The sequence below is a fragment of the Alexandromys fortis genome, unplaced genomic scaffold (genome assembly GCF_014885135.2).
Source record: "Alexandromys fortis isolate MF-2015 unplaced genomic scaffold, M_Fortis_MF-2015_v1.1 scaffold_17, whole genome shotgun sequence".
Classification (NCBI taxonomy): Eukaryota; Metazoa; Chordata; class Mammalia; order Rodentia; family Cricetidae; genus Alexandromys; species Alexandromys fortis.
This window is the reverse complement of record NW_026067896.1, coordinates 9,959,340-9,971,861: the sequence shown is the minus strand read 5'-3', so window position 1 is coordinate 9,971,861 and position 12,522 is coordinate 9,959,340. Positions and strand designations below refer to the sequence as shown.

Here is a 12,522-nt window from a genome sequence, read left to right as displayed (position 1 = left end):
TTGGTTTTTCGAGACAGGGTTTCTCTGTGGCTTTGGAGCCTGTCCTGGAACTAGCTCTTGTAGACCAGGCTGGTCTCGAACTCACAGAGATCTGCCTGCCTCTGCCTCCGGAGTGCTGGGATTAAAGGCGTGCGCCACCACCGCAGGCCTGACCTCTTATATTGCATCACAACTGCAGCTTCCCCAACCTCTTCTCCTACCAGTCCCTCCCATCCACTTCCCTTCTCCCCCAGATCCATTCTTCCTTCATTGTTTCCCTTCAGAAAAAAACAAAAACAAAAACAAAAACCAAACAACAACAAAAAAAAAAAACAGTCTTTCCAGGAATATCAAGCAAACATGAAATGATAAATTACATTAAGATTAAGCATACACCTAGTATTTACCATTAGGCACATACTACATATAGAGACTGAATGATACAAGTAGGAGGAAAAGGGTCCCCCAAACAGACAAAATATTCAGAGACAGTCCCTGCTCACACTATTGGGAGTCCCTCAAGAACAACAATCTACACAACCATAACTTATATTTGAAGGACCTCGGTCAGACCCATACCAACTCCCTGCTCGTAGCTCTAGTCTGTGAATCCCTATGAGTCCAGCTCAGTTGATTCTGTGAGCCTTGTTCTTGTGGTGTCCATGACCCTTTGGGCTCCTACACTCCTTCCTTTACCTTGTCCATGGAATTTCCTGTCAATGCCTAATGTTAGGCAGTGGGTCTTTGCTTTTGCTTTCCTCAGTTGCTGGATGAAGCCACTCTGGTGGCAAGTATGCTAGGCCCCTGGCCAACAAATACAACAGAATATTGTTAGGAATTTTTTCATTGCCTTTTTTTTTTCTTTCCTAGTTGTATTTGATTTTATCCTAGTCTGGTTCCTTGCCCTTTAAAAGTATATTGGGGCACAGATTTCAGTGCTAAGACTACAATAACGGCACATGCATGTGTTTATGTTACTTTTTGTGTAAATGTATTTGTGTATGTGTAAGCAGGCATATGTGAAAATCAGTGTGGCTTTAAATTGTCTTCGTTATTACAGCTAATGAAGCTACCTGTGAACCACATTTAGCGTAGATTATAGCTTTACAAGGTACAGCTGGAGATTTATTGTTTGATTCTGATCAATTTAATTCAATAAAAATTCAAAGCATCTGGCATTCATTGAGTAACATGCTAGATGGAGCACATCAGACTCATTATCTAAATATTATGTTTTAAGCATTATCATTTATATATAAGTCAGAAACAAATTGAACATTTCCCCGGGATAGGTTATCATAGATACCTGGTTAGTATAATATTTCCTGGCTTTTATTAATTGTTTATTCTGCTGAATCTATTATTTTTATGATAAGTGTCTCCATTTTAACTTCTAGCAAAGTTTTGTGGTGATCCTGGCATACCTTCCCAAGGAAAACGAGAAGGCAAAAGTTTTATATATCAGTCTGAGGTTTCATTCAGCTGCAATTCTCCTTTCATACTAGTGGGATCAAGCACGAGGTTATGTCAAACTGATGGCACTTGGAGTGGCTCGTCACCTCATTGCATAGGTAATACTGATAATTAAGCAATTAAGCTCTGTTATTATATAGTTATTATTATTATTATTATAGGTGGGAGGTACATTTACTGGTTTCTCTTACTGTGTGAAAATACAAGAGGTTAAATATTGCAAGAAGGTATGAAATCCTTTAGAAACTACTGAAAGTGAGTTTAAGTGGAATATGTCATTATCTTATGATTTTAATGTTTTAAACAAATAAATCACATTTATATAAAATGAAACTTTATCCAAAACATAGATTGTTGAATGACTGTACAGATATATCTGAAATCCTAACACATTATGCCACACTTAAGAAATTCACCAAGTATTGTCTGTAGAAACAATCAACTACCAATCTCAATATGAGTGACCTACAAGTATCAGTACATCCCAAGTTATCAATCCTGTTTCTATGAATAGCTTTCACTTCTTCAGGAGACTATTACCCTACCTTATGTCTCAAGCAAATTATTTGTATATGTGGATTTCTTGAATAGCCAGTAACTCTTTTTTAAAAAAACTTTTCATTTACAGATTTTCTATGTTTTCAGTACTTTTTTCTAATGAAAAGTTTCAAAGTTCAAGAACCCCATGATGCATATAAATGAAGTTAACTTGAATCTCTTCTTTTAAAGATTTATTTTTAATTATGTGTGTGTGTGGGTGTCTCTGTGTGGGTATGTGAGGGTGAGCGCAGAGCTAGCAGAGGTCATGGTTGTCAGATATTCTAGGAGCAAGAGTTCCAGGCTTTTGGGAGAGGCTGCAGTTATTCATTGTAAGAACAGAATCAGGTTCTTTGTAAGCCAATATGTGCTCTTAGCCACTGAGCTGTCTCTCCAGCCTCATCATGATTTTTTTTTATATCTCAAGATTAGCAAGCTTCTGCTCATTTGGGAGGTGTTATTGGTATTCCATTTATTATTTTTACCAAGGGCACATTCGCTAAATCCATGATTATTTAAAATTTATTTGCATTGAAGAAACATACTTGTTACTTTTTTTCTGTATAATTTTATATTAGTTGCTTGTACTTGTATATTAATTACTATCCTATTGGCATAATAAAACATAATGGCCAAGGCAACTTTTAAAAGAAGAAGCTTATTTGAACTTTCAATTACAGAAGGATATGGATACTTGTGGGCTAGAGTGTGCAGGGCAACAAACAGCAGGCGTGGTTGAAAAGGGAATTTTGGGGGGGTTACCAACTCACAAATATATGACATAGAGACTTATTATTAATTATGAAAGCTTGGCTTTAGCTTAGACTTGTTCCTAACCAGTTCTTATAACTGAAATTAACCCATACTTTTGAATCTATATTCGTTTTATGTGACTTTGTTTCCTTTTCTCTGTACTGCCCATCTTGCTTCTACCATATCTGGCTGGCAACTCCAATTTCTTCATCTCTGAGCCTCTCTGCCCCTAGAAGTCCCATCTAATCTTTTTCTGCTTAGCTAATGGTTATTCATCTCTTTATTAAATCAATCACATTGGCAATCTTCCTACAGTATAAAGGACTATTTTTCAACACATTTTATCTAGAGCAGAAGTTCAGATCTTAAATTGCAAGCATGAACCAAAGAGAGTGAACAAGAAGTGAGTTGAATACTTAAATTCCCAAAGTAAACCCCAGTGGCATACTTCCACAAGGTATGTCAAGATATCAAGGCTAGCCGGGCGGTGGTGGTGCACGCCTTTAATCCCGGCACTCAGGAGGCAGAGGCAGGTGAATCTCTTTGAGTTCGAGGCCAGCCTGGTCTACAAGAGCTAGTTCCAGGACAGGAACCAAAAGCTACAAAGAAACCCTGTCTCGAAAATTAAAAAAAAAAAAATACAAAAAAAGAGATATCAAGGCTAGGCTATGCCTCCTAAATCGCCCCAACTGGGGACCAAGCATTCACATGTTTGAGATTATGGAAGTTGTTGCCATTCAAAGTGTTGGACTCTGGCGTCCAAACACCGAGAAGGAGTTGCCCCCAGAGACCATTTCACACACTACAGCCGATGCAAAAGCATGAGGATTTTATTAATTCTGTCATGACAGGGTCCCCCAGCATTCGGGAAGCCGAGGGACCTTGAATTGCTGGTACAGTCTACTTTTAAAGGGGCCACAGAAGCAAGGGGGGGTTGTTCTTTGACTATTCTGATTGGCTTATTTGAAAGAGCTATTACCAATAATTGACTGGAGAGCTGTTGCCAGATCAGATGAGGTAAGAGGTCATTTTGACCCCGTTTCCCAGGGGACCGAACCAAAACATACGTAAATGGGTAATTGTTCAGGAACTGAGTACGTGCGAGTGTAGCTGTTAGGTCCTTGATTCCCAGGGAAGGAGAGGAAGCACTATGGCACAGAGGCTGAGAGGATTCAGAATTGTCAAAAATGGCTTCATGATTGTCTTAAAGTCTTACATTCCCTCCTCTTATTTGGTCAAATATCTCAATCTTGAGATATTAGTAAATTTGGAGGACCAATTGGATCTGTACACAGAAATTAACAAACCAGTGTTATAGACCCATCATAGATCAATAAACTGTCAGATGAGTCTATTTCCTCATATTAGGGAGGTCCTGCTGACAAGCATAGCCAACAAGATTGTGTCAAGCTGGGGTCAGTACTATTTAGCAAAGAAAAGGCTCCCATTATCAGATTAAATAGTCACTGGCCTGTATTAGAGCTTGCCAGCAGTAAAGCAGGGGTTGCAGAAGGATTTTTAGGACTAGGAGTGGGGCCTAGGGCCCTGGCAAGGGGAGCTACCTTGGCAGGGGCTCACTGGCCCTGGTCAGATAATACCGGGTTGGGCCCTAGTACTATGGTCATTGGAGGTGTTACAACAACTCACAGGGTGAACAGAATCCCTATGTCTTTCCTTTCTTATGTCTTTCCTTTCTGGATCATACAACCATAAACCCCAAGTATTGGTTAGCTCTTTTTTTTTTTTTTGTGAAAGTGATTGTGATTTCACTGAGTACGTGCTCAGATTTTTTTCTGGTGTGGTATGGGTGAAAGAGACTAAGTCCTTTTTGTTAACCCTCAACCAGGAGACATTGACATTGGTTTTACATTTCCAGGCAGCACAATAAAATACTTTAGCGCCCCCCCCCAATACTGCTTTTCCCCCCGGACAAATATATCATTCAGAATATTTGCATATAGGATAAAAGTTTCCAGGAGTTTGCTCAGTATCCCCCCATGAGGCTTTTGCTAAAACATACAGGTCAAAAGTTAGCTGGGGGAACCAGGTACCCTGGGGATGAACTCCAGTGGCTAGCCTTAAGGCTGGCCCAGTCTCAAAGTTAGTCAGGGTCCAGGTTAAGTCCTGAGGTATAAACATCAGGGCAAAGATCAGCAAGCCTGGCAGAATCAGGCCTCCTTGAGAGGATTTTGGGTTTCTGGGTCGTCCTGTGGAGGTGCAGGCTTGACGTGAGACACATGGATCCAGGCTGTAATACCGTCCACTTTGAGGGCAGTAGGTGTACGGTCCCTTTCAGCAAGGTTTAAGGTTCTGGGACCGGTGTCTCCAAACATACACAGAATCGCCAACCTGGAATGGGTGTGAGATTTCCGGGTGCCCGGGCTGATATTGGGAGGTGCCAGCAGAGAAGCAGGGAGAGTAGCTTAGTCCAGCGGGCAGCAGCAGCGATAACTAGGGCCCCTTTAGGGAGGGTCTAGTCTGGCCTGCAGCAGCAGGCTCTGGTCAGATAAATACCATTTTATGTCCCAAGTCCTTCCCGACACCCATGGAGACAGTCCCGCTTCTCACCCCTAGGAGACAAGTGGGGGAGATGTCTGAACCCCCGAGTCCAAATATTTCCTCCAGGGGAAAATCTTTTGCCAGCCTCCAGGAGCAGCTGTGGGGGATATGTATCTCGGATATCCCAGGAGGCTAGCTCTGCCACTAGTTGACAGAAATCAGGGGTAAGGGCAGGGGTATCAGCGAGGGCTTGAGGAGGCATGGATTGCAGGTTTGAGCGGGCAGCTGCTCTTCTGGCTGTGGGGTGCTGCAGCTTTCCTCGTGTCCCTCCGGATATACCCCAGGCGTCAATTCTGGAACAAATGCGAGATTTCCAGGTGTCAGGGTGGCCAGGGGTCTCTATGCCTGGGCTCAGAGATCTGGAGAGCCTTCAACTGCACCTGCAGATGGGGTTTGTGAGCAAATGGGTCATGAGGGGCCTTAGGAAACTAAGAGGGAGGTCCCCCATATTGGATCTCATAGGGGTTTAGTCCAAGCTGAGACCGGGTGTTTCGTACACAGAACGGGGCTAGGGGAAGGAGCTGTACCCAGTCTCTAGTGCCAGATTCCAAAGGCTAATTTGGTAAGGGTCTTTATTTATCCTTTTTATCTGTCCTGAACTCTGGGGTCTGTATGTACAATGTAATTTTTTCCAGTCTTACCTATGCCCTGACTTTTTTGAGCAACAAGGCAGTTTTACCATCAACCTCGATTACCTTGAGCAGACCAAACCTCAAGAAGATTTCTTCTTAGTCCTGGTAAGAAAAAGCTTCTCTGCCATCCAGGTGATATCCCTTTAACTAGGCTGCTCAGCTCATTCACCATTGCTGCCCTGCCTTCTTACCAGCATGCGCCATCAAAACCGGCTCTCCTTGGCATTGCTGAACCCCAAGCTTCCCACAGCTGCGGTCTGGGAGCTGGGGGCAGTTGTTCTCTGTGAAACTTGCAAGCAGCTTGGGAAGGCTGTTTGGAATTGGGCTTTGGAAACTTCTGGGCCCCTCCTTGCTTCAGTCAGTTGCTACCTGCGGGGGCAGGTGGCTGTAAGCAGAGTTCCCAGGCTTGGGCTGTGACCAAGGCAGCTGGGAGGATTCAGCCGGCAGTGGCTGCAAAGCCTTCCTCAGCAAGGTGGGCATGGCGAAGGCAGAGAGCAGCCGGCTTTTCTTTACAGTCCTGGAGAACAGTAGGGGAAATCAAAGTCTTTAACAGGTCTTTTTTTAATAAAAGCATGGGACATTCAGGAATAATCAGCAGTTCTTGTGTCCATAGTCAAATGCTTTAGACATAGCAAGGGGGAACCACTCCCGTTTCTTTCTCCGTACACCCCAGAATCGAACACCTGGGTGCACAGCATAAGCAAGGGGGGGGGGGGGATTTTAGTACTATCACTGTGGCTGCTGCGTTGGCCTCTCAGGTGGGCAGAGTGCCGCTTCAGGCTTCAGTAGCCCACTGTACTCGCTGTCGTTCTCCGACCTGCTTCTGCTCAGCAGCTGCTTTGGGAAGTGTCTCTAGCCCAAAGTCCTGTAGGGCCATTTTTTCTCACTGAAGTCGGCATTTGGCCACTCAGGGACTGGTCTGTCTGAGGTGCGCAGTCTCTACAGCTGTCATCTTCTGTTGCCTCCCTATCTGTCTAATTTTTTTTCTTTACTAAGTCCTGGAGGGAGCATCTCTGCAGTCCCTCCATTCTCTGCAACTTGATACGAATGTCTTGTGCTAACTGGCCTATAAAAGACATCATTACATTGGCTTGGCGATCTGCTGCCTTGGGATCAAAATTTGTTTATATCCTGTACCGCTCTAATAGTCTTTCTAAAAATCCTGTAGGAGTACTATCAGACCTTTGCTCTTACCTTAGCCAAATTAGCAAATTAGTGGGGTGTTTTGCAACCCCCCTTCTTTTTTTTAGACCTTCCAACTGGACTCTGGCAATAAAGACGGAGCTGCTCCCTACCAGCTGGAGTATTGAAGTCCCATCCTCTTTCTTGTCCGGTGATTGGGTTGGCCTGCTGTCAGCTCCTGGGACATTCTTTTTTTTCCCTCTGTAGTTAGGAGCACCTGTAAGAGCTGCTGGCAATCATTCCAAGTGGGCTGATGAATAACCAGAACAGATTCTATAAGCCCGGTCATGGCCTGAGGGTCCCGAGAAAAGGAAGGGTTGTAAGTAAAGATTAGAAGCAGAAAAAGGCAGTATTGCAATTGGTCTGCTACTGAGTGAAGGGGAAATGTTTGGGAAGTCATTCTCATCCTTCCCCTGTCCCAGTGTGGATGCTGAGTACCGAAGTTTTCGGGGCTAGGGAACGAAGTGCTTCCTCCGGGGGAGAAGGAGGGAGAAGTCTGTCATGCTCGGCTGGATATCAGGAAGAACCAGAGGTGCCTGGATTCTGGGTTTCTTTTGCTCCTGTACAGGAAAGAGAGAAGACAAAGGGCTTGGGGAGGGGCAGCCACCATCTCCTCCAGCAGTGGGGCTGCTTTCGGAATCAGGGAAACTGATGATGGCCAGGGGGCAGGTGCCAGGTTCTGAATTCCTGCAGATGGATTTTAACAAAGACAAACCGACATACAAAAACAAAAAAATACAAAGAGACAGACATAAACTCAAAACCAGAAGCTGGTGCTCTCACCACCACTCTGGTGTAGAACTAAAAATACACAAGAACAAAAAGACAGACATAGACTCAAAATCAGAAGCCGCGCGGCAACAAACTGATACGAACCTGGAAGGGAGTGGGCCATAAGGGCCATACTCTCTAGAAACGATAAGGGACATACTCTCTAGAAACTAAGATGACCTAGTCGCTCCTAGTTTCACAAATTGCCAGTGAATCGTCCTCCACGGCTGGGCCAGGGAGTGTTCCCGGACAAGTCTGTCCCACTGCCTGGTCCCCTTCAAATATTAGCCCTGCACAGGTACAATTCTCAGATTACTATTTCATAATTACACAGAAACAGACAAACAGACAGATATAAAAATGAGCTCATTTCTTTATACCTCCAACTGGGTCTAGAGTGTGTCTGGGAGCAACTCGATTCCCGGTCAGGGAACCAAATGTTGGACTCTGGCGTCCAAACACCGAGAAGGAGTCGCCCCCAGAGACCATCTCACACACTACAGCCGATGCAAAAGCATGAGGATTTTATTAATTCTGTCATGACAGGGTCCCCCAGCGGAGGCTGAAAGAATTCAGAATTGTCAAAAATGGCTTCAGGATTGTCTTAAAGTCTTACAAAAGTACAGCAATGTATTTTGATCATATTCAACTTCTCAACTGTTTCTAGAGCCACCACTTCTCCACAGTCAAACAACTTTGTGTCTTCTTGTATGACCCTTTGTGACTAATTTGTACTGCCCACATTTTCTTGCAAATATGACTTCAGTAGAATGTGGCTGATGTTCAATGGGCCACATTCCTAGAAAAAATTATTTCTCCCTCTTTAAGCAGTTAACAATGGCTAATAGTTACATTACTAAGGTTAAGATTGTGTCTTCAACTTTCACCTCCACTGTGGGATTTTGTTAGACTGGGACCTGTACAAGTTTCATGCATTGTGTTTGAACTGTTTTACTTCATAAAGAAGTATTATCTTTTTTTAACTTTTTACTTTAGAGCCCACTAGGACTTCCTGTGACAACCCTGGCGTACCGAGGCATGGATCTCAAAACAATACATTTGGATTTCAAGTAGGTTCTATTTTATTGTTAGTTTTCTGTATAGTATAGCATGAAATATATTTCATTTGACATTTTCATGTATGTTATTGTAATTTATTCTTATTCAAAGTCGTACTATACTCCCTTATCCCTAATCTCTCCCTCTTGCTGCTTCCTTCCTTCCTTCAAATAGATTCTGCCTTATGATTTTATAGCATGTATCGTTTAACTGTTTCATTACATTTGAACAACATTTAATTCTATATTCCACATATGAAAGAGGACATGCATTATTTGTCAGAGTTGGTATTTGTTTAGTACAATGTTCTGATTTTATCTGCTTTCCTTCAAATATCATAATTTCCTTCTTTGCAACTGAAAGAGCTAATGAATAGTGGATTCCCAATGCAAAAAATACAAATGGCTAATTAATATGTGAAAATGTCTTCACATTCTCATCCTGCAGGGAAATTTAAATTGCAACTGCTTTAAGGTTGTATTTTACCCTATTCAGATTGGTTATCTTCAAAGAAAAAATTTCTGTATGGAATTCTTAAGTGCCTCTGCTTTTCTTCATTCTATTTATTGATGTCTTTTTTTTTTTTCTTTGAGATTTGATTTTAATATTTATTTTTAGATTAGCCTTAAATTTATGTTTCTCTTGTCCCAGCCTTCCATGTTTAAGGCTGTAGGCATTATTACCATGCTGGATTCCACTGAGAACTTTCAGTATATATATATCCATTCTGTCTATTGTCCAAAAGTAGGTTACATTTGGTTCATGAGCTTATATTTTTTATTGATATAGATAGAAAAATAATGTCAAGCTCATTGCTATACTCACATATACATGAGTAAAGATATTCTTAAGGAAGGGGGGGTGCTTAAGGAAAATAAAAATATACTTTCAGAAAACAGGCCCTCTGAACTCGAGGATAAGACAAATGGGAAATTGATGGCAAGGGTCATCAGAAAATCCTTAGGCAGCAGGAATGAAGTGAGTAGTTCCAGCCAGTGACAAGGAGATTCTACAGGAAGATGGGAGAGCTGTGAGGAAAAGTGAAACAAGAGGCTAAAGAGAAGACATCAAAAGGATGGCTCAATTGTGTAAACATATGCATGTTTTAATATATCAATTGTTGACATGAAAAATTTAAGAACAACAATCTGTCCCCAACCCATGATTTTAAAATACAGAGTTGGGTGGTCCTATGCCTTATGTCTTCATCATGCCCACTCATGAGTGCTTTACTTCTTTCTCCCTTCCTCAAATTTAGATTTTATGCAGAGATTCAGAAAGTTTTACATTACAAGGGTCAATGGGAAACCAAAACACACACTGATTCCAAAAGGAAATAGACAATTTACACATTACCCAATTGCTTTCTGTTGCAGGGCTTTCTAAATTGTCCTATTCTGAGGAAAATTCGGTGTGAACCTGAAAAATGTCCATTTCTAAAGGACGAGCTTATCTAAAGTGCCATATTTCGTTACTAAAAATAGTTTCCACTTATCTACTTTTCAGGCACAGTACGCACATTGATTTCAGAGTGTTTGCAGTTCTTCTGGTTTGCCTTCAGTATGTTCCAGATAATACCAAACTGAAAAAGCATATTTCTACCTTTGTAACATAGTACTTTAGAGAACTTTAGCCCCATACAACTCTAAAGGGCTGCTTGTTATAAATTGATCTAATTGTAGATCAATGGGGAACTAGTTACATAGCATTAGTTCTCAGCACCAAGATAAATTGCAGCAATATTTGACTTGTTTTAAGAACACCAGGAGTTGATGACAATTTAATTTTCTCACTGAGTATATTTATAATATTTTGTCTTGCTTTTATTTTGATTTTACAGCCTTGACAGCCTCTGCCTTCTAAGGGTTGGGATTAAAATATGCAGCACGTGAGCAGAGATGAAATTCGTCTGGGGTGGGTTAACAGGGCACAACTGTTCAAAACCAAGGACATTTGAAAGTGCTGGTCCTTGGCTCCTACCATCTGGGTTCTGGGGAATGAACTCGAGGAAGCAGGCTTGGCAACAAAACCATGACTTACTGAATCATTTTACCAGACTTACGTAACATTGCTATTAGTAACTGCTCATAAAATCCACCTGATTTTCATGAGTCTTTTTTTTTTCAAATATTATTTGAGATAATAGAAAGAGAATACAAATTGAATTCAAAATAACAATCTAATAAAAGGAACAGGATCATTAACTGTGAAGTTTTGATTTTTATTTTCATAATCATTGAAAAGTATTATCACAAATTCAGCATAGCCTTGGAAATATATTATTTGGGGTAGGAAATATATTCTATTTTATTATAGTCTACCTAAATAAATGTGAGTCTCAAATTATATTATTTTTGTACCCTTTTTGTCATAATATAAATATATTGGAATGTTAAAGGCATGAATTTCTTACTAGCAAAAGGTCAACATGCATGGATATAGGCTTATGCAAACTAATTATGTTCACAGTCTAGAGAGATCCTCCACTATACAAAGTTATCTGTGTTTAATTACAAGGCCGTTGGAAGGCATGAAATGAATCTTATTTCTTATGTAAAGCTTCTATTTTTGAGTTGAGAAAAAAAAAAAACCTTGCTGGCAAATAAAAAAAAAATCATTCAACACCAAGGTGCTATACATCATGTAGCAGAATATGCAAGTTCTTGAGGGAAAATGAACTATGCTATATCTAGAATCTAGGCACTGAACAACAGTATACAGTTTTTTTCCCCTCTACTCTCTGTCTTTGTCTTAATTTCCATATTTCTAGATTGGGCATATTTCCAAGAGTGAATCAGCTCTGTTTATGTGACAACCTCACACATAAAATATCTATCTTAGTAAAAGCAGTCTGAAATACTGTTCAGTGGTAGAACATTTGTCTGACATGTATGAGGCCCTGGGTTCATTCCCAAGCACTGGAAGAAAGCAGAAAAAAAAAAAAACAAGACAAATAACAACAAAACCAAAACAAAATAACAAAAGTAGAACAAAACTCCTTGATTCCCAGAGTTAAATGCAATCTTTCAAATTAGACATCCTGGTTTGACAGGTATCTCATTGTGACGGTATAAAATTATAACTGTAAGAAGCTAACTATAGAATAAATAATAAACAAAATCAAGTGCTATTGAGGTATTCAAGCCATTTTTTAAAAGAATTATCATATTCTTGATTACACTATTTTGTATATGTAGGACTATGAAGTTGATTTGGGAATAATAGATGTTATGACTAACATATAGAAGATACCATCTGTTTATACAGATGCTGAAACAATCTTCTGGAAATGACAGTGCCCAACATAATGTTTTCCTGCTCAGAATATTAGTCTACTGAAAATAGACTAAAGGTGAATAATGGCCATGAGGCTGGGAAAGAAGAGCTGTCAAAATGATTGATAAAACATCTAGATCAATTATGGATTATGAGCCAAGGACACATTATTCATTAACTTCTATATAAATCTTTAGGAAGATTCTGGGCCAAGAAAATACATTCTTTGGATTCAATATTTGTTTCATAAAGTAATTATAGCTTTAGAATGTTTTCAATTTGACTCTTTAGCTATTTATCT

The 12,522-nt window shown here is 40.6% G+C and overlaps 1 protein-coding gene across 3 annotated transcripts in view; it reads left to right on the top strand.

Annotated features, from left to right (window-relative positions):
* Csmd3 (CUB and Sushi multiple domains 3) overlaps nt 1–12,522 on the top strand; it is a 930,239-nt gene that overhangs the window by 898,455 nt on the left and 19,262 nt on the right. For all 3 annotated transcript variants that reach the window (XM_050162609.1, XM_050162600.1, XM_050162593.1), the window contains 2 exons: nt 1,377–1,550; nt 8,883–8,956. In XM_050162609.1, coding sequence (XP_050018566.1) covers nt 1,377–1,550; nt 8,883–8,956 — 248 coding nt within the window. The remainder of the gene's footprint in view (nt 1–1,376; nt 1,551–8,882; nt 8,957–12,522) is intronic.